At 36.6% G+C, this 23,723-nt stretch overlaps 1 protein-coding gene across 2 annotated transcripts in view; it reads right to left on the bottom strand.

The window, feature by feature from the left end:
- The window catches only part of FAT4 (FAT atypical cadherin 4), a 204,065-nt gene that overhangs the window by 47,497 nt on the left and 132,845 nt on the right, over positions 1-23,723 (bottom strand). For both annotated transcript variants that reach the window (XM_053577478.1, XM_053577566.1), the window contains exon 7: positions 1,075-1,255. In XM_053577478.1, the coding sequence (XP_053433453.1) occupies positions 1,075-1,255 (181 nt within the window). The remainder of the gene's footprint in view (positions 1-1,074; positions 1,256-23,723) is intronic.

The following is a 23,723-nucleotide window of genomic DNA, read 5'->3' as shown; positions in this document are numbered from 1 at the left end:
ATCCTTTCAGAACAAGCCACCATATTGCTATTTTTCATTTTTGGTATATTTAAGTAGAGTAGAATAAACTTTCTAAACTATGAACATACAAATATTTTTACTATGGCTAGTAGAGAGTTAAAAACAGCCATCTTTGACATTTTTCCACAAATGGTGATTTGTGTTTCTTCTCCCAATGAATCTGGGCTGGCCATGGCTGCTTTGACCAATGAAGTACTATGGAAGTGAGGCTGTGCCACATCTAGGCCTGACCTTTAAGAGCACTGGTAACTGTCACCTGAGGCTCTTGGAGCTCAGAGCCACCATGTAAATAGTCCAACTCCATGTTAAAGAATCGCATCAAGAAGTTCTCAGACTACACATGAAGAGAGAAGGGGCCTAGGTGAGTCTGACCTTCTAATCATCCCTTTCAGGGCACCAGGCATGCAAAGCCGTCTTGGACTCTTCAGAGCCCTAATCACTAAGCAAATACCACAGAGAGACATCAGTCAATCACATGAAGCACAAGAACCACTCACTGCAATCTTAAATGATAAAATCTGAAAAATAAAATAAATTTTAAAAGACTGATGTGGCTCAGTGCCCATAGATCAGTGGTTAAGGTGCTGGCTGGCCACATACACTAGAGCTGGTGGGTTTGAATAGAGCCTGGGCCTGCTAAATCTGCAACAAAAATTAGGCATTGTGGTGGGCACCTGTAGTCCCCACTACTTGGGAGGTTGAGGCAAGAGGACCGCTTAAGTCCAAGAGTTTCAGGTTGCTGTGAGCTGTGACACCACGACACTCTACTGAGGGTGACATAGTGAGACTCTGTCTCAAAAACAACAAAAAAATGATGCAACAATATAATTCAAAAAAATAAGTAAAATAAAATTTTAGTATACATGTAATAAGTAAAATATTTATTGCTTTAATACTTATTTTAGGGATAGTTGTTTATTCAGCAATCGATAACCAGAATAGGACTATGATATTAGTATTATAACATTTCCAGTTAAACACTATATTCATTTAGTCCAAAAGCAAATATTTAATGAGAAAAATATTTAAGGGCTCAAAGAAAAGTGGACTGACCTTATGACTGCGTTTGTTGAAGCATCAGCATCTGAAGCGTTTACCAACAAAACATCTGTTCCAGTTGGTGCATCTTCAGGAATTGTCGTGAAATACATTTTACTGGCAAATGTGGGGACATTGTCATTAACATCATCTACTATGACATGGATTGTTCCAGTTCCAGTCAAGGCAGGGGATCCTAAAAGAAAAGAAAACCAAATCCCAATACTTATTTTAAATGACAAAAATAATATCAAATTTAAAAATAATTAGCTGGAGACATTACTGAAGAGAATTTAGCTTATAAAGCAACATTTCTGACCACATGAGAGAAGTGACTGAGTGATTTTTTATGTTGTTACAAGAGCCATATTTTCATATAAACCAAAATTTGAACTCTTCCTGGTGATTCTGCACAAAAGGCATATGTCATGCTCTTATTTTACTTTAAAGGTGCTGATTCAACAAAGTAAAACACAATATCATTTAAATGCCACAGAAGAGGCACTGCTGGTAATTTCTCTGAAATTACATTAAAATAGTGCAAACTAGATTTGGAGAATACCCATGGGGCTGGAAGAGCTGACTGATCAACCACTAAGGCAGTGTTAAAAACTGTATTCCTAGCTGTTACTATCACAGTTACTATCAAAAATTCTGAAAATTTTCTGCAGTATTTAAATCTCTTTTTCTATACTCTTTAATACTTGTTTGTGGTAAAACAAAAGCTTCAAATTATATCACGAAAGCATGATTTCTACTTGCTAGAAATAACTTTATGTTGATGAGCTAATTAAGAAAACTTTATGTTATAGCTATTCAATATTTACGTAATGTGAAATAATTTTTGTATTTCCTATTCCAGCTCTGTTGTCAGCATATAATGAAAACCCAACGTTTATTAAAAACATAGGGTATCCTATCTGTACTGCACAAAGTTAGCAGACTCCTCTTTGTGGTGAAGGCCAGAGGCCATATTTGGTTGGAATTCTGTGGGTTGTCCTCATAACTAAGAGGTAAATCATCTCCTTTTGGTTGTGTTTTCAAAACCATTTTTAAACTCTAACTCTTCTAACTTGAAACAATAACATTCTGTTAAACTGAATTCATCTAAAATAAAATAAAGCCTCAGATAGTCTCATTTTCTCTTTCAGATATTACTTTTCCTCCAATAAAGTTGTTTCCCTTTACGTGGAGTTTAAATTCTATATATTTTTACTATTCAGTGTTCTGTAAATAAAGTCATTCATTCATTCATTCATTCATCTTTAAAATGTTTATGATATATCCTCTTATTTTCACAGAATGGTGTTGAGATTCACAACCTTCCAATATTCTTTTTCTAATCATCTATTTTCCTTACTACCATTCAAACATTTTTTCCATGTTCTTAGATTGTAATTACGGACAGCATACTACCAATCAGATTTTTTACTCAGTTGTATAGGAGCCAAAATTAACAGACTAGAAAATTCTGGAATGCAATGGCTTTGGAAATTTGTTATTTCTGTGCTTTATACAGGAAGCTTAAATTCTATGTTAGATGAAAGAATACATGACCACCAGTTGGGCACAGTAATGTGGCACAATAACTCCCAGAAACCTATGCAATTAAATTTTAAGTTACACACTGATAATTGTTGCCATATATATTTCTTAGTAAGATATGTTGTAGTAAGCATTTCAGTGACATTAATATAAAATTTGTGACTATAGAAATCTTACCTATTAGTGTTGGGATTGTGCATCATAGAAAAGAAAACCAGTTCTCTCCTCATGGTTATATGTACTCCATATAGTTAACTACAAGCTTTTTAAAAAATAGTGTAAATGCTTTTCTCTCTAGTTGCTTAATGTAAACAATGGCAAGATTATGCAAAAAACATTTCACACATCCAAATAGATATATAAATATCATAAACACTGGAGAAGCACGTCAACATAAGACTTTAAAGGTCCATGCAATATCTAAGTATCAATAACAGCAAATATTTGTTTAGTTCTTAGGTATATATACATGGGTTTAAGGAACTGCTGTAAATTATCTTATCTAATCTTCTAAATTAGTGTCACTGTCAGCTACATTTTTTTTTTGTATGAATAAACTGAAGTTTAGAAAGTTTAAGTAACTGTTATAAGTCCACAGTCCCATTGAGGAGTGGCACTGTGATCTGACCCATTTGACGTAGCTCTGGAGTATTTACCACTGGCAAGCAGTCAGCAGGTGTTGCCAGCAGCTGGAACAGGGCTTCTCCGTGCGATGCTCTGGGACTTCAGACAACTGTCACTAAGCCCAGAGAACAAAACAAGGCAGGAGTGGGAGCAAAGGCCAAGGGTGACTCTAGTTATCTGCCCGTCGAAGTTGGTCATTTCGGCACAATAATCCCGGCATAGATTTTATTTACATTTCTCAGAGCAACATATTAAAGCTAAAATAAATATTTGGGGGAGTATTGTTGAGGACCAATTAGTCTAAATTCCTTGAATGTATGACTTATAATAATACATTTTGGGGACATAGAATTTAATGATCTGAATGATGTTAGTAGTCTTCTCACTGGTTGCATTAAAAAAAAATTACCTAAGGGAATATCTGTGCATCCGTGTGTTTGTGTGGGCAGAAGAAAGAGTCCTGAAAAGGAAAGGGTACATGTGATAAATTGAAAGAGGTGATAAATAAATGAAGGTTCCAGAAACAAAGGATGGGAGGAGATGTAGGGTTTTTAATCTCTTTTGACTTATATCTTATTCTCCTCAATAAAAATCAGTCTTCATTTGTAGAATGGGAATAATTAGAACAGACATTCCCCAAAAAGATATTGAGGGGAATGTGGTATGCTTAGGATAATACCTAGCACAGAGCTAAAATATATTCTATTACTCATTATTGTTCTTGTACTTGTTTTAGAAATAAGAATAGAAATTGACTAACACAGAAAACATTTTTTTTTAATTTCATAGATTTTTGTATTATGGTTCTCAGGATTTTTCCCCCCACAAATCTTTCAACTCAATCTTATGATAATATTATTCAGGAAAACACTTTCAATCATATGTAATTCAACTCAACAATTCATTTGTAGTAAAAACATGTGGGATAATCAGCTCTCAAAAATTCATAGCCTTGTGGGAGACATATTCAATCAGACATTTTAAAATGCAAAATTTTAAAATTTACAGTGAGATTTTAAGGAAGACCCACATATTTCTCACATACACATTCTGCTCTAAATCACAGTGTTTAGATTTACTAAGAAAATAATCCAGAAATTGCCAAGCTAAGGTTTTATCTTTGGTATTCTAATGTGTCTGGTGGGGCACATATGGAAAACCACATAAAATGATGAGTAATTCATTTGGTCAGGAACATGTGATTTTTTTTCTTTTTCTCTAAACTACATATTGTTGCTGACATGTTTTCTGAGTTAGTAAGCAAACAGAAAAAGAAAAAAAACCTGTTTACCAAAAGAAACTTGCAGCAAGTTCAACCTCACAGCCTTCATACCAGAGACGATTTTATTTTTCCAGATGATTTTCAAAGAACCACAGAAACAACAGATAATCCTGGCTTGAGAACTGGCCCCATAGGTGATTCTGCATCCACATGGGTCTCTTTTGTAACCAAAAACTTCCCTCGAGTGGTCTTTTCTCCCCTCAGCAGCTGCCACAACCCACAGGATGAGCACTTGGATTTTTCTTCTTAGTTTTTTCCCCCTTTTCAAGTAAAGAGAAGCACAATCTCTGCAATCGTCTTGACTTTCTTATCATCCCAGGAGATGTGCACGTAGGTCATATTATTTTGTTTTTAATTTTTTGAAAAACCTTACAAAAACTATTCCACATTTATAAATCTTTTACCAAGATTTTACTGACCTGACATTTAAAGTCTGCCTTTAATATTTTTGACTTTTATTCTTGGAAATGGAGCTTACCATCCCTTCATACCACCCCACACTCTTGCTTTTCCACTGATAGCATGAGTTTCAGAAGCCACTGACTCTCAGCAATAGGGGAGCAAAGTGGAATGTCCTTTAATTCCCAGTGAATCTTACTTCTACGGCTTTGTTGCCAGATGAGAGACACATGCTCCCTAATCCTTGGCGACTACAGATCTTGGCACTTACTTTATGTGCTAATTGAATGAATGAAGAAGTCATGTGTTTGCTGTTGCTTTTCTGTATTTCTTTGCTTGCTTGTTTTTTTCAACCCTCTGTTTTAACTGTGTGAAGAAGCCAACTAAGGTGCTTAGATTGATGTTCCCCCACATCCTTGTCTGTATATTTCATTTACTGCGTCATACTTGCTCTTACTTTATCTTCAGTCCAGAGATTTCTGCTGTCTGCAAGCTCATACACCCAACTGCCTATTTCTTGTCTGTTCTTGAAAGTTATCAACGAGCCTCAACATGAGTATGAGAAAATCACAATTATTTTTTAACTTAGCCCATATATTTATGTATAAATGATCTATATGTAAACACGTATTTGATATCTCACCTATACTTACTATATATGTATTACTCATTTCATATGCAGATTATATGAAGTAGGTATTATTATTTAACTTTTATAAGGAAGAACCCAAGACTCAAAGAACTTAACTGATTTTTTTACATTCAGCCAAAATGGACAGGGAACCAATTTTGAATTATTTTTTAAAAAATGTTTTTCTAAGTTAATTAGGCTCAGATAAAACACCGCTACTCTTACAGTAGGTATTTTACTCTAATTATTATCAACATTATCAGCATACTCCTGCCATATCTTCTAATAAGTTATAGGTTAATTGAGAGCAGGAATAATTCTTTTTAATTAATTTCTACATAAATCTATAATGCATACCATTACTCCTGGTGCTCTGTCGGTATTAACTTCTCCTTTCCTTTTATATATGGAAATATGGTCTAGTGACTACATTCCTGTAAGTTCAAAGAATTGAACACTTCTAGAAATTCACAATCTGGGACCTATGGCGAGGGTCAGAAAGAAGAACTGCCAGAAAGGTCAAAGTTTTGGAGATAGTATGCTACTTAGAAACACAGGGTCCCAGTTAAACCTGAATCCTATGAGAAGAATCATAATACTAGGGGCCGTTTAGCTCAAATAGATCTGATAATGATGAATCATATAGGTAGTGGCAGTAATAGGGCACAGTTGTTCAGTTTCGTCCAGGATTGGTTGATGAGAACCAGATGCAATCAGAAAGCAGCAGCAGGATGTAATGACATAGGTCCCTGGTGAAGGATGGGGAGCCAATGAAAGGCACAGAAGACACAAATGAAATAAAAGGTCCAGTTCTTAGAAATTTGTATTTGAGGTGAGGAGAGTACAGTCGAAAGTTGAATTAGAAGTCAGAATTACAATGAAAAGTCAAAAGTCTAAATATACTTTGCAACAGAAGATAAAAAAAATTTCAATTTGTAAAATTATAGGTGCTGTGTGCATATATATGTATGTATACATGTCTATCTATGGTAAATTGATAAAGGCTTTTATAATTTTTTGAAGAAAATAGCCAAAAATATATGTTTTTCTAAATAGAATTTTTTAAACTGAAAAAAACAAATTATGCATACATTCATGTGTACATGTGCACACAGACACACACAGAGACTGTCCACAGATTAATCCTCTTATTGTTCATTATACTATGGATAGTCCCAGACCTCATCTGAGTTCATTTTATACCCTGAAATTTGAAAAATGATTAAACTCATATTGCCTTTTAAAGCTGGTGTCTTAATAAGCTCAAATATATCAAAACTGAGTTCAAGGAAACTTAAAATAAGATTTCAAAGAGAAAAATGTTTTAGGCAACTGCTCTATTAGAAAACACACAAGTATAATCAATAAATCTAAATGACTAAAGTGCAAACATTAGGCAGATTACATTTTTTATGTCAGTCCTTAAAAAACATACTTTCCTGATACGAGAAAAGCTATTCAGCAGAAATAGAATTTTTGCTTAACTGAAATCTGTTGCTTTGCAACAAATCCGATTTTATTCTTGACATCAAACATATGGTGAATAGGTCCCCTGACTGGGTGTGTGTTTATTGTAATAGAGTATTATCTTCTTTTTTTCCCATGAACTAAACTCAATTTTTCTCACAGTAAGTAAACCATTCACTGAAGATCTATTTAAATTCGGCCATCCTATATTAACATGGAAGATTCTGTGGGTTAGATTTAAATTTGAATCTAGAAAATATATAAAACAAATAGGTATGAAATATTTAATTTAATTTTTTAGCTTTATCGCCCTTGGTAGAGTGCCTTGGTGTCACAGCTTAAAGCAACCTCCAACTCCTGGGCTTAGGCAATTCTCTTGCTTCAGCCTCCCAAGCAGCTGGGACTAAAGGCGCCCACCACAGCACCTGGCTACTTTTTGTTGCAGTTTGGCCGGTGCTGGGTTCGAACCCACCACCCTTGGTATATGGGGCCGGCGCCCTACCCACTGAGCCACAGGCGCCACCTGGTATGCAATATTTTAAATATGGACAACAGCTTTGTATTTTAAAAAGTCCATTTTAGAAGATACTTTATCACTGCTAGTTAGTTCTATAAATAAGCTTATACAAATTAGATATACATACACTTAAGCATTACTGAATTATTTTTAACATTTTTGCAGAATTTTATCAAAAACACAATGTTTCTTAATCATACATTATACAGAGAGAACAAGCAAAACCAAAAGAAACAATTTACTAATATAATGAAAATAACACTGAACAGTTACGCCATCTGGATATTCCTAATGTCACTGAACCATACACTTAAAATGTTTAAAATGTGTACAGTGAGGAGATTAAAGATAGCAGCTGAGTAACAGCTTCCCTGCAACTGGGAACAGCGAGTCTGGGGAGACAAGACTCCAGGCATCTCTGGCCAGTGGGACCTGCCTATAATCATCACTTTGAGGATACAGGGAGCCAGCAAGGGACTTCTGAACCCCAAGAGGAGGACAAAAACAGTGAAAAACTGGCAAGTGGTTGCATGTGTTCGATCAAACTAATCACGTCGGCAACCATAAGTACAAGCAGCAGTGAGACTGCAAACCGGAAAGGCCTTACGTGTGAACTGTTTCGGTGTTCTTGGACTTGGCACTCAGTTGAACTGCCTTGGGGAGAGCTCGAGCAGGAGTGTGGAGAACTCTGGGCATTGTCTGGGGCCCCAGACTGAGCCACTGAGCTGGGCGCCATTGTGAAAGAACTGCCCCGGCAAGCTCCGCCCTCAGGGTCTCAGGGCAAGGATTGGGCGGGCCAAAGTAACCTACTGACTGAGCAGCCTAAAGGTGGAAAATGAGCTGCCTTACAGCCTTAATCCTTAGGGGCAGAGTGAGACGGTTTTGGCACACTGGAGCCTTGGGCTGTTGCCCTGGGTAGAGTGCTGTTGCCTTTAGTAGAGTGCTGTGAGGACACAGCTCATAGCAACCTCAAACTCCTGGGCTTGGTGCTGCCCAGACCTCCATAAGAGCTGTGCAGCGACTCCTGACGGGTGACCCGCACCCACCGGGCCTCCACATTCTCTGACCAGGAACTGCGGGAGCCACGCAAAACTGCGTCCTCCCTACTATGTCCTCCCAGCTTCCACACTAGCCCATTCATCTGGACAGGGACTCTGGTAGCTGCGTGCCCTTTGGAGCCCTCCTTGCCTCTGCGCAGAGCTCTTCTCCTGGCCAGAGACTGCTGGAGCATTGGGCTCTCTGTGCCAAAGTCACTGGGCGCCTGGCACTCCCAGAACCGTGCGCACCACCCCCAGCCCTGTTGCTGGATTCGGGTGTGTCACAAACCGGAGCTGCTTCCACAACCAGAACTCCCTAGCAAGAGCAGCCCCAGAGGAACTACACAGGGTCACTCCCTACAAAGATCCAGCAACAGTAGAGTGATCCCACTGGGGTCTAACCTCGAAGAGACACCTCCCCAACTCTGAGGACAGCCAGAGGCAATGGTAAAAAACAATCATGAGGCGAAATCAACAGAAAAACTCTGGCAATATGAATAATCAGAGTAGATCAACTCCCCCAAGGATCAAAGGGGCAGAAACAGCACAAGACCCCATGCACAAACAAATAGCTGAGATGTCAGAAATTGAATTCAGGATCTGGATAGCAAATACGATCGAATTAGAATTCCAAAAGTTATCTCAAGAATTCAACGGATTCAAAGACCAAATGATCAAAGATTTCGACACATTGAGACAAGAACTTGCATCCATCAAAGATCTGAGAAACACAGTAGAATCCCTCAGTAACAGAATGGAGCAAGCAGAAGAAAGGATTTCTGACATTGAAGACAAAGCTTTCAAACGCTCCCAAACTCTCAAAGAAGAAGAGAAATGGAGAGCAATAAAAGACCACTCTCTCAGAGAGCTCTCGGATAATTTGAAGAAAACCAATATTCGTCTTATAGGGATCCCTGAAAGTGACGAAGTGGCTTCACAAGGCACAGAGTCTCTTCTCCATGAGATTATGAAGGAGAACTTTCCAGACATGCCAAGAGATTCTGAAATTCAGATAGCAGACAGTTTCAGAACTCCAGCATGACTCAACCCAAATAAGACATCCCCCAGACACATCATAATCAATTTCACTAAAGTTAATATGAAGGAGAAAATTCTGAAAGCTGCCAGACGAAAGAAAACCATTACCTACAAGGGGAAGAATATCAGAATAACTGCAGATCTCTCTGCTGAAAATTTTCAAGCTAGAAGAGGATGGTCATCGACTTTTAAACTCCTAAAACAAAATAACTTTCAACCCAGGATCCTGTACCCAGCTAAACTGAGCTTCATTTATGACGGAGAAATTAAATACTTCAACGACATTCACATGTTGAAGAAGTTTGCCACAACTAAACCAGCTCTCCAGGACATTCTTAGACCTATCCTCCATAAAGACCAGCATAATTCTCCACCACAAAAGTAAACCCACCCAAAAAATTTTTGATCAAATTCCAACTTCCACAGTCGCAAAAGGATTAAAAATGTCCACCGGTCTCTCAAAAGGCTTATCAATACTCTCAATTAATGTGAATGGTTTGAATTGTCCTCTAAAGAGGCATAGGTTGGCGGACTGGATACAAAAACTCAAGCCAGATATCTGCTGCATCCAAGAATCGCATCCTACATTAAAAGACAGATATAGACTCCAGGTGAAGGGATGGTCATCGATATTCCAGGCAAATGGAAAGCAGATAAAAGCAGGCATTGCAATCCTGTTTGCAGATGCAATAGGCTTTAAACCACCCAAAATACTTAAGGATAAGGATGGACACTTCATATTTGTTAAAGGTAATACTCAATATGATGAGATCTCAATTATTAATATTTATGCACCCAACCACAATGCACCTCAATTTATAAGAGAAACTCTAAGAGGCATGAGCAACTCGATTTCCTCCACTTCCATAGTAGTTGGAGATTTTAACACCCCTTTAGCAGTCCTGGATAGATCCTCCAAAAAGAAGCTAAGCAAAGAAATTTTAGATTTAAAATCAACCATTCAACATCTGGACTTAACAGACATCTACAGAACATTTCATCCCAACAAAACTGAATACACATTCTTCTCATCAGCCCACGGAACATACTCCAAAATCGACCACATCCTAGGGCACAAATCTAACCTCAGCAAATTTAAAAAAAATAGAAATTATTCCTTGCAATTTCTCTGACCATCATGGAATAAAAGTTGAACTAAATAACAACAGGAACCTGCACACCCATACAAAAACATGGAAGCTAAACAACCTTATGCTGAAGGATACATGGGTTATAGACGAGATTAAGAAGGAAATCACCATATTTTTGGAACAAAACAACAATCAAGACACGAATTATCAGAACCTCTGGGATACTGCAAAGGCAATCCTAAGAGGGAAATTTATAGCACTGCAAGCCTTCCTCAAGAAAATGGAAAGAGAAGAAGTCAATAACTTAAGGAAACATCTCAAGCAACTGGAGAAAGAAGAACACTTCAACCCCAAACGCAGCAGAAGGAAAGAAATAACCAAAATCAGAGCAGAATTAAATGAAATTGAAAACAAAAGAATTACACAACAGATCAATAAATCCAAAAGCTGTTTTTTTGAAAAGATCAATAAAACAGATAAACCTTTGGCCAACTAACCAGGAAAAAAAGAGTAAAATCTCTAATTTCATCAATCAGAAATGGTAATGATGAAATAACAACAGACCCCTCAGAAATTCAAAAAATCCTTAATGAATACTACATGAAATTCTACTCTCACAAATATGAAAATCTGAAAGAAATCAACCAATACCTGGAAGCATACCACCTACCAAGACTTAGCCAGGACAAAGTGGAAATGTTGAACAGGCCTATATCAAGTTCTGAAATAGCATCAACTATACAAAATCTCCCTAAAAAGAAAAGCCCAGGACCAGATGGCTTTACATCAGAATTCTACCAAATATTTAAAGAAGAACTAGTACCTATGCTACTAAACCTCTTCCAAAATATAGAAAAAGAAGGAATATTACCCAGCACATTCTATGAAGCAAACATCACCTTGATCCCCAAACCAGGGAAAGACCCAACAAAAAAAGAAAATTATAGACCAATATCACTAATGGATATAGAAGCTAAAATACTCAATAAGATCCTAACAAACAGAATCCAACAACACATCAAAAAAATTATACACCATGACCAAGTCGGATTTATCCCAGGGTCTCAAGGCTAGTTCAATATACGTAAATCTATAAATGTAATTCAACACATAAACAACCTTAAAAATAAAGACCATATGATTCTTTCAATTGATGCAGAAAAAGCTTTTGATAATATCCAACATCCCTTCACGATCAGAGCACTTAAGAAAATTGGTAAGAAGGGACATTTCTTAAACTAATAGAGGCCATCTACAGCAATCCCACAGCCAATATAGTATTGAATGGAGTTAAATTGAAATCATTTCCACTTAGATCAGGAACCAGGCAAGGTTGCCCATTGTCTCCATTGCTCTTTAACATTGTAATGGAAGTTTTAGCCATTGCAATTAGGGAAGAAAAGGCGATCAAGGGTATCCACATAGGGTCAGAAGAGATCAAACTTTCACTCTTCGCAGATAATATGATCGTATATCTGGAAAACAGTAGGGATTCTACTACAAAACTTTTAGACGTGATCAAGGAATATAGCAATGTCTCAGGCTACAAAATCAACACCCATAAATCTGTAGCCTTTATATATACCAACAATAACCAAGCCGAACAAACAGTCAAGGACTCTATTCCTTTCACAATAGTGCCAAAGAAGATGAAATATTTGGGAGTATACCTAACAAAGGACGTGAAAGATCTCTACAAAGAGAACTATGAAACTCTAAGAAAAGAAATAGCCGAAGATGTTAACAGATGGAAAAACATACCATGCTCATGGCTGGGAAGAATCAACATTGTTAAAATGGCCATACTGCCCAAAGCAATATATAACTTTAATGCAATTCCTATTAAAGCTCCACATTCAGTGGGGAAAAGATTCCCTATTTAACAAATGGTGCTGGGTAAACTGGCTGGCAACCTGTAGAAGATTGAAATTGGACCCACAGTTTCTATAGTTATCACCATTTTTAATAGTTATCACCATTAACTAAGATAGATTCTCACTGGATAAAAGATTTAAACTTAAGACATGAAACTATAAAAATACTTGAAGAAAGTGCAGGGAAAACTCTTGAAGGAATCGGCCTGGGTGAAAATTTTATGAGGAGGACTCCTCATAAAATTGAAGTAGCATCAAAAATACATTTCTTGGACCTGATCAAACTAAAAAGCTTCTGCACAGCCAAGAACATAGTAAGTAACGCAAGCAGACAGCCCTCAAAATGGGAGAAAATATTTGCAGGTTATACCTCTGATAAAGGTTTAATAACCAGAATCCACAGAAAACTCAAACATATTAGTAGGAAAAGAACAAGTGATCCCATCTCAGGGTGGGCAAAGGACTTGAAGAGAAATTTCTCTAAAGACAGATGCACAATCTACAGACACATGAAAAGAAGCTCATCAGCCTTTAATCATCAGAGAAATGCAAATCAAAACTACTTTGCGATATCATCTAACCCCAGTAAGAGTAGCATACATAACAAAATCCCAAAACCGGAGATGTTGGCGTGGATGTGGAGATAAGGGCACACTTCTACACTGCTGGTGAGAATGCACACTAATCCCTTCCTTTTGGAAGGATGTTTGGAGAATACTTAGAGACCTAAAAATAGACCTGCCATTCGATCCTATAATTCCTTTACTAGGTTTATACCCAGAAGACCAAAAGTCACAATATAACAAAGACGTCTGTACCAGAATGTTTATTGCAGCCCACTTCATAATTGCTAAATCATGGAAGAAGCCCAAGTGCCCATTGACCCACGAATGGACTAGCAAATTGTGGTACATGTATACCATGGAATATTATGCAGCCTTAAGGAAAGATGGAGACTTTACCTCTTTCATGTTTACATGGATGGAGCTGGAACATGTTCTTCTTAGCAAAGTATCTCAGGAATGGAAGAAGAAGTATCCAATGTACTCAGCCCTACTATGAAGCTAAATTATAGGTTTCACATGAAGACTATAACCCAACTATAGCACAAGACTATGGGGAAAGGGCCAAGGAAGGGGAAGGGAGGGAGGAGGTTTCGGTGAAGGGAGAGTAATGAGTGGGGCCACATCTATGGTGCATCTTAGAATGGGTATAGGTGATTGCACTAATGTACACAGCTATGATTTAACAATTAAAAAATAAAAATAAAAAATTAAATGTGTACAGCTAAGGACACAACAATCAAAGGAAATAGACAACCATCAGAAAGGAGAAATATATCTGCATATTATGAATTGGACAAAGCTCGGTAACCAGAATCTACAGAGAACTCGAATTAAGCAACAACAACAAAAGCCAACAATCTCCTATATCAATGGGCAAGTGAGATGAATAGAATCTTCTCTGAAGAATTCAGACAAATGGCTAACAAGCATATGAAAAAATGCTCATCATCCATAATTATCAGAGAAATGCAAATCAAAACCATCCTGAGGTATCACCTAACCCCAGTGAGAATGGCCCACATCACAAAGACTCAAAGCTGCAGATGCTGGCATGGTTGTGGAGATAAGGGAACATGTGTACACTGCTAGTGGGACTGAAAACTAATACAACCCTTTTGAAAGGAAGGAAGTATGGAGAATCCTCCAAGAACTCAAATTAGACCTCTCATTTGATCTTGCAGTCCTATGACTGGGCATCTACACAGAAGACAAAAAAATCATTTTATTATAAGGACATTTTCACTAGACTGTTTATTGCAGCTCAATTGACAATTGCCAAATTGTGGAAACAACTTAAATGCCCACCAATCCAGGAATGGATTAACAAGCTGTGGTATATGTAGAACATGGAATAGTATACAGAAACTAAAAAGGATGATAACTTTACATCTTTTGTATTAACCTGGATGGAGTTGAAATACATCTTCTTAGTAAAGCATCACAAAAATGGAGAAGCAAGAATCCAATGTACTCAATTCTGATATGAGGATAATTGATTCTAGCTCATGGTGAGAGGAGGGAGTTTGGGGAGGGGAAAAAAGGAAGGAGGATGGGGGTATGGGACCATCATGTGTGACACACCTCCTGGAGGAAGGACACTATTAATAGAGGGACTTCACCCAGCAAACACAAACAGTATAACCTGGCTCATTATACACTCAATGATTCTCCATAAAAAAAAAAAAAAGTTTAAAATGGTAAAAAAATAATATTAACTAAATATTTTATACCTACAGAAAGCACGCTATGAAGAATTATTATTAAGAGGACATTGAAAAGCAGAATGGTCAACATGGTCAACACAGATATTGAAACTCTTTAATAGTACAGGCTACAACCGAATTTTAACTCAACCTACCTCTGGCCTCCTTACTAAAAATATCAAATCGTATATGTATATAAGAGCTATCAAAATAGGCTACAAGAAATGAGCAATTTTTAAAAGGATAAAATTAGAAAACTTTAGAAAAGAAAATAAATTTCTCATAATGAAATCAAATTATTTTTATTATATATGTTTATCACTTAAGGTACATAAACATTTTTTTACTATGGCAAATAGTTCATTGACATTTTAAAGTTGTGTACTTAGATTCCTTAACGTACTCAGATTTATAGCTTATATGGTGTAAGTAAATAACAGACTGAAATTGTTTTATTAAACTTTATTCCATGGATTATAATGGCAATTATAGCTCTCACACAATAAAATTACGAGAGTTCATTTTTTTGTATATTTATCTTATGAAAATGTAAATAAAATGCTGTGAAGAAAACTTTTTTCCTACTACAGAGTAGCCAATTTAAAAGAAGTCATTTAAATAAATGATTTATAATACTATTTATGTCTTAAAGAACATGGTGTAAAGTCTTGCTTGAAATTAGAGGAAGTAAAACAATAACCGATTATCAATCTTGGAAACAAAATTCCTACCTAAGACAAATACTCCCATAGAAATAATCAAAGCTGCTTAGACTCAAATATACAAATAAGGAAAATGCAATTATTTTCTGGTAATTGAAAGTAATTCTAGCCATTATTGGTGGCTTATGAAAAGTTCTCAAGCAATTTTCTTTAATAAAAATGTTCATCAAAACAAAGCAAGCTTTTTATCATATTTTCCCACAAATCATACTGATAACATGCCATCTTTCTGGAATATTTAAAAAACAGCTGTCTTCAGATGCAAGATGTCACGTTACACAATTCTGACCTCTCTTTTTATTATAGAGTCATTTGAAGTGAAATGACCCTTTTCAACTAATGTGACAGGCAGTAGTAATTCAAAATGTTATCATATCTCAACCAAGAAAATAAAGCATGATGAGTAGTCCTTTTTGCTATTAGCATTAACTTTTGCAAAAGTGCCATGTTTTCTCCCCATTAAAAAGTAATTTTCAATCCTTGCATAAGAATGAAGTTTATTCTATTGCAGTTGGATGATAAATGCTTTTAATTATAAATACTAATAACTGAACTTTTTCTGGCAGACTTATTAGTTATGCTGATGTATAGACTCTTCATAACTGAACTTCTGGGCCAAATCTATAGCCAGAATATCTCCATATACCTATAATGTATTAGACTGTAAGTAGACAGAAAAGGATAACATATTTAATTTGGGCACAGATTAATCTCCCACTCTCAAAACAAAGGGGAACACATATGAAGCCCAACATCATGTCTGCATCTATGTGTATATTTTAGTGTAGTAGCTAATAATTGCTATATGCTTTGCACCTTATAAAACCCATAGATATACATGTCTTCATTTAATGAGTAGGATAAACAGGATAATGCTGTAATTTCTAATTTTTGAATATTCTGATCCTACAACCATTTTAATGACAGAGGACCACCAGGATTTTTACTCCCTAATGTTCTTTTAATATAAAAATAATATTTAACCCTAAGTAAAAAAAATTACAAATATGGTTTATATAAAACAGAATATCCTAGACAAACTGACATGAAGGAAACAGTGAGTCATGGTTAAGAAATTGTCCCTTGGTCTGGTTGACTGATTTCAAATCCTGTTCTCACTGACAAACAGCTGGAAGAGACTTAAGTCAAATTGCTTAACTTTCCTATACTCGTTTTTTGGGTTTATTTTTTTCATTTTTTTAAATCCATACAGTTGAAGTAATAGGGCTATTAGTAATATACAGGGCTGTTGAGAGATTAAATAAGATAACACAGCAGCAATTCTGGTACTTATAAGCAGACAGTGTGCACAGAATGAATACCTTCTAAATGTTCTATCTTTTCCTGAATGTCTTTCCTGGCAATCACCCTTTTATATCTAACTACCTACTTGACATCTCGACAAAATATCCCATAATATCTCAAAATAGTATGTCCCCAAAATAAATTGTAGCAATTTGCTCTAAAATTATTTCTCTGCCCATTCCAAATTGCTTAGGCCAATATTCTTGGATTCATGCCTGATTTGTCTCTTTTCCTAACTTTCTAGACTCAAATTCCATCCTCAAGTCCATCTGGCTCAACCTTCAAAATAAGCAAAATATTTAAGCATGTAAAAGCTGACAGGGTTCAGAAAAACGCGGACCCAAAATATGGTGCCTTGGCATCCTGAATAATTTAAGAAGAAGGAATCCGGGGAATGGCAGAGGCAGGAAGGACTTTCTGATTGTCTCTTTCTTCCTCCCTCTATCTGGAGGACTAGGGGCATCTTTACCTCCAAAGACAGAGGGGCACTGAGAGGAATCTGACGACCAGGGCTTGCTGCGTTTCCACCAATTTACCACTGTTAGCTCATACCCCTTTTGCCTAATATGTTTTCCCAAAACTTTCTACTCTTTACCAAACCTAGTATAAAAATGCCCAGGCTTCACTATTTGTTTGAGTTATTTCCCTATGAAAGCTCTCCTACTATGTGAAACTTACACTAAAAAAAATCATATATGCTTTTCTCTTGTTAATTTGTCTTTCATTGGTCTAATTTTCAGGGCCCCAGATGTTAAACCTCACAGGAGTAGAGAGAGAAAGAGATTTTTTTTTTTTTTGACTCCTCACACTGTCATCTTGTTTCAAACACCATCTACTCTCTCTGGGACTACTGTACACGGAATGGCCTCCTCCCTGTCACTGCTACGTCCAGCCTTCTTTTCCACCACTGCTCTTCACAGGCTGTCCTCCACAAAAATCAGATCTTTTAAAAATCCCTGAGAACTTCTCTGCTCAAAGCCCTAAGAAGACTGTACCTGTGAATAACGCTCTGTAAGCCTATGCAATCTGGCCCCTGCCTGCCTTGGCATCAGGGCCCTTCCTCTCTTCAGCTCTAGCCCAGACACCCAGGTCCTCTTGCGGTTCTGTGGATATGACATTCATGAACCCTACTTCAAGGCCGTTTCATACCCAGACAACACTATTTACCAGATCTTCACAGTAAACATTTCTGATTCTACCACCAAAAATAATAGCTACAACTCTCCACCCTCTAGCGACTCAACCTGCTTTATTTTAACTTCATCACATTTCATATTACTTCCGGTCTATGCATTGTATTTTGTTTATTCATTTTTTTGTCTATCTTTCTGAATAGAATGTAAGCTCTATAGTATGAGAACAGAGTCCCTGTCTTTTCTTTTTTTTTTTTTTTATTGTTGGGGATTCATTGAGGGTACAGTAAGCCAGGTTACACTGATTGCAATTGTTAGGTAAAGTCCCTCTTGCAATCATGTCTTGCCCCCATAAAGTGTGACACACACCAAGGCCCCACCCACCTCCCTCCATCCCTCTTTCTGCTTCCCCCCGCCCCCCATAACCTTAAGAGTCCCTGTCTTTTCAACACTGTATCTCCAGAACCTGGAAGAATATTGGGAAGAAAGCGCTTTCATAAACATTTTCTGATAAAATAATATGAGGATGCTTGTTACATATTATTTAAACCCAGAGAAGCATAACAGCCTCATTGACTGTAATCATTGCTTACAAATAAGGTGTCACTAAATTAGCACGATAATTAGATTTAGTAAAGGAAAAATGATAATTGGCAATGATAATTAGCAATATTGCCACCCTTTACCTATAAATCTTAATGAATTTTCATATCTTCTATACAGCAATTTAATTTGAACAATGCCTACATTTAAGCTTATTTTCAAAAATTATAGAAGTTACTGGTTCCAATTAATTTGTCTTTGCTTAAAAATGTTTGGAAGCATTCATTTATTTAGGGAAAGAAAAATAACAGCCACATGTTTTATTTATTAAAATAAAATGAGCAGCATATGAGAAGAAAAGATTTTTAAATCAGATTTTTGGAAATGTGTCACACAGAGAATCTGCAGTATATTTTAAGGAATATTCTGATTTCCTTAAAATATTTGATAAGTACAGTATAGGTGTGGAAGAACTTGTGTGAAAGGTAGAAATTCTATATGCTGCTCTTGACTCTACAGCTACCTGGTCTGCAAGCTCTGGTCAACTGCTCGCTTTTCACAGCCTTTAGTTTCCTTATCTACAAAATAAAGGAGGTAGACTGGCTCATCTCCCACAAATCTGTCAGGCAAAAAATCATCATTCTAAGTCAGACTTCTCTAACTTAGAATTTTTTTGCATATAGTTCTCTTTAAAAAATCCCTCCAAACTGCACACTGAATTATAACTGTAACATTCCCAACTGTCATACCAGCTTATTTTACTGCCTTCTTGCACACTAACTCTGTGCCTTGTAAGAATAGTGGCAGCTATTAATGGCTCACAGACTTTGGGTTTACAAGTGAGGGTATAAGATCATCTCTGGTTAAAAAAAAAATTCTAAAAGACCTAGAAAAATCACTTGCATTGATGTGTATCGATTGGAAGAGTCCATGTAAACCACAAAATTTCCAAAATAAAATTCAAAACAAGCAAACTTCTAATATTCAGTTGATGTAAAGAATGATGGGCCCTTATGAAAAGCTAAGTAAAACCAATTGCCACATGCAGGATGTGCTGAAAAGGTACTTGAATATTTGGCAGATAGATGAGACTCACACTTTTTTTTGCTTTGTTATGCCTAGGAATTGCCAAGTGGTAAAGCTTCTCAAAAGCACATAGTTTCTGCTTATGCAGATTTTGAATGAGTGACTCAAACTAGGAAAGGGTGAATAGCACAAAGGAGCGGTAACACCTCTCTAGAAACGTCTCACAGATAACAGAACTGAATAAGAGCCAGAAGGTTCAGGGAAGAGTCATGAGAATATAACTCAAGCAGTATTTTAAGCACTTGAAAACTGAATTAAAGCCATAAAATACTTCAGTGGATCTTCCATATGACTGCATTTTATCATATCACACTAAACACCTCAGAGTCTTAAGCACTTGTGCTGCTTTTCAAAACAGAGGTCAATTTAAATGACCACAACCAATGTAGCAAAACCTTCTGGAATTTCAGCCATGATTTTAAAAAGATTTGCACTTTTCCTTTTGGGAGGTCCGTTTAAAAATTTGTATGTGACCGGCCCCCTTCTTAAACCCCACTAATATCCTTTAGATCTTAGTCCACGTGCTCTCAAGTGTCAAACATTGCTGCTTTGGCTATACCTTAGTAAAAAAAAAAGATTCTGTAGGTGATAAATATATAACAACACAAGTATGTTAAAAATATAAATGAAAGTTAAGAAAGTACAGTAAAGGCTATGTTAACCAGTTTGTTGTAAGTATTTCAAATTGTATATAAAACCAGCACATTGTACCCCACAAATACATTAATGTACACAGCTATGATTTATTAAAAAAACAAGAAAGTTGCTTATTAAAGCAATAGGTTGGTTTTAATTTATACGTAATTATCATCATCATCATTTTTAACTCATTACATCATTCCCACATTCAGCAAATCTTTATCAGGCACCTATGATGTTACAGGTCCTGTCTGAGTGTTTCTGAGAATTCAGTTTTGAATAAGATTTAGGAGGTTTACATTCTACTGGAAGGACGAGGCAAACAAACTCTACATACTTGTATTATTTTATCATATATAAGCACACAATTTTAGGCAGCAATTAGTGTTAGGAAGAAATCCCAGCAAGGTAAGATGACAGAGGGTGACTCTGGGCACAGGGCAAGGGGTCATCAAATAAGTCCTCTCCATGAAGTTGAAGAATGATAAAATGACATGAATGCCTCACCCTCCTACACAACAAAACACAACAGCTGGCTCCAGAGTAGAAAATTCCAGGCAAAGAGAAATAGAAATACAAAGGGCCATGGGCAAGAGGAAGCCAGGCTGACTGGCACTGGCAGTGTGCAGTGAACATTTAGCAACAGCTCTCAAGAAATAAACCACCCCAGGCTGAAGTACTTACTGATTTCTAGAGTGTCGATATTTTGATGTTGGCCGATTTCAATCTAACAACCTAATGACACTGAATGCCGAAGAGGGAGGGGACAAGGATTGAGCTGGGGCCAGTGCTCCAAGGCTGGTTCAAGATAAAGGTAGCAGGTGGTGATAAGGGCGTCAGATATGTGGGCAGAGGCCACATCATTTAATGCCATGTGGTCAATGGTAAGAAAGTCAAGTTTTATTCTCAGAAACCACTGGTAGTTTGTGTTTTGTTTCTGATTTTTTTTTTTTTTTTAAGTTTGTGTGTTGCTTGTTGGATAATGCACTGTGCAGGAGAATAGAACATCTGTCAGGAATATTACACCAGCCAGAGCTTAGATGAAGGTGATAGTATTAGAGATGAAGAAAAGTGCATACATTCAGGACACTTTTGGACATTTCTGAGGCTGAGTCTACTTGTTACTGGACATGTTGAGTGTGGGTACAGAGGAAGAAGAATGAAGAACAATAACATGTTTTCCTTTGGGAATTGTAAACCGGTGGAGAGCAAGCAATCAGTGCAGGGCAGCGAGGTAGACAGAAATGAAAAGGTGTTACTTTGCCCTTACTACACTTGAGATGTCTAGCAGTTACGTTGACTAGTGTTAATAGCTAAAACAAGCCATTCTCTTCTCTCTTCTGGGCAACTGACTTTTCATGCAGGTATTCGTATTTCCATGTACAGATAGGAACATGAAGAGATTGGTAAGTTTTCCAAGGTCTAGTAGCTGGAAATGTAAGAGGTAAGATTTAAACTTAGGTTTAACTACAAATCCTATGCATTTAAATGTAGGATATACTTTAATTTTATATGTTAACTATTTAATATAATTTCTAAAGTATGTTGTTAATTTCCTGCTCCTTACCATATTAAAAATATATTATTTTATTTATTTGGTCATATGAGAAAATGATAAGGCAAAGTCTTATAAGGAATGCCCCTTAGGAAAAGAATGTCTAACCATGTGCAGGACATTAACTGCTTTAGAGCAAGTTTCTCTCCTAGAAGAACCCATGTCATTGTACCTGTATTGCTATATAAGGCAGATGTGTTAGCTTCCTAGGAGTTTCTACTTGGTACAGTACGTATTTCTAGAAGAAATAACAATAAGTAATGCCTAATGAAAGCAGAATATTCACACTTTTAATTATAGGTGAACCAAATATCATCAATAAATGAGTTGTTGTCTGTATAGTAACTTAATCCGAGAGAGAAATGAATGAGCTAGAATTATACTCTCTTCTGGTTTTGTTATTTAGTAATGTAACATTCAGTCCCATACACATATGTGGTTGTAGCTTATTTTGAGCAGCAGACAGGAGTAGTTAGAGAGTTTCCAGATGTGCTTGTCTACAGCTATGCAGTCAGTAAATAAAAAATATGATGATAGTTGGAATGCTAATGTTTTCTCCCCTCAAAAGGCAAAGATTTAGAGGCTTGCTTGCATGATTAAAAAAGTGCCGCTTCAATTTCTACTACCTTGCCAAAGTTGATCTATCTTTGGGCTGACATCAAGTGAGAGCTTAAAAAGAGCAAAGGAAAGTGATTTGTGAGATAAGGAATAAAACTCTCAAACTTTTTCTTTAGAACATTTTGATATTTTCCAGGTCCACAGAACACTATGAATTCAAGAATAACATGGCATCTGGGATCTTAAAGATGCCATATTTTTTTTTTAGTTTTCTCATATCATCTACGAATTTAACTTTTAAATCATACCAATGAGTATGTATTTTAAGTCTGGTGTCAGAGGCCTCATTCCTGGAAAATAGGATTAAACTGCCTATTCTAAAATCTGATACCTAAAATTCTCACATTTTCACCAAAAAAGTGGTAAAAAGCATGCACAGAATTGTGGTTACACATGAGATTTAATATTATCAAAAGTATGCCGTGGAAGTAATTGAACATAGAATTGGGGTCACACATGAGAGTTTTAAAAAGTCATCTATGCTCAAGCTGAAAACATTCTGCACAGCTTAAGGACACAACAGCTAAAGCAAACAGACAGCCTTAAGAATGGGAGAAGATATTTGCATGTTATGAATCTGGCAAAGGGCCAATAACTAGAATCTACAGAGAACTCAAATTAATCAAAAAAAAAGAGAACACAATCCCATTTATAAGTGGGCAAGAGATTTGAATGGATACTTATCTGAAGAAGACAGATGAATAGCCAACAAATACATTTTAAAAAGTGCATCATCCCTAATTTTCAGAGATATGCAAATCAAAACCACTGTGAGATACTGCCCAACCCCAGTGAGGACAGCCCACATTGCAAAATTCTGACGGTGCAGATGCCGGTGTGCATGTGGAGAGAAGGGAACACTTTTGCACTGTTGATGGGATTGCAAACTAATACAACCTGTATGGAAAGAAGTCCAAAGAATTCTCAAAGAACTAAAAGTAGATTTTCCATTGGCTCTCACAATCCCATTGCTAGGTATCTACCCAGAAAAAAAAAATCATTTTACCACAAGAACATTTGCACTAGAATGTTTATGGCAGCTCAATGCACAATCACCAAGATGTGGAAATAACCCAAGGGACCATCAAATTACGAACAGATTAACAAACTGTGGTATATGTATACCATGGAGTACTATTCAGCCATAAAAATGAATGGAGACTTTATATCTTTTGTGTTCACCTGAATGAAGTTGAAACACATTCTACTTAGTAAAGTATCATAAGAATGGAAAAGTAGGGCAGCGCCTGTGGCTCAGTCGGTAAGGCGCCGGCCCCATATACCGAGGG

This window comes from Nycticebus coucang, chromosome 1 (assembly GCF_027406575.1).
Source record: "Nycticebus coucang isolate mNycCou1 chromosome 1, mNycCou1.pri, whole genome shotgun sequence".
In the NCBI taxonomy this organism is placed as follows: domain Eukaryota; kingdom Metazoa; phylum Chordata; class Mammalia; order Primates; family Lorisidae; genus Nycticebus; species Nycticebus coucang.
Note: the sequence above shows the minus strand (reverse complement) of the source record. Positions and strands in the feature narration are given on the sequence as shown.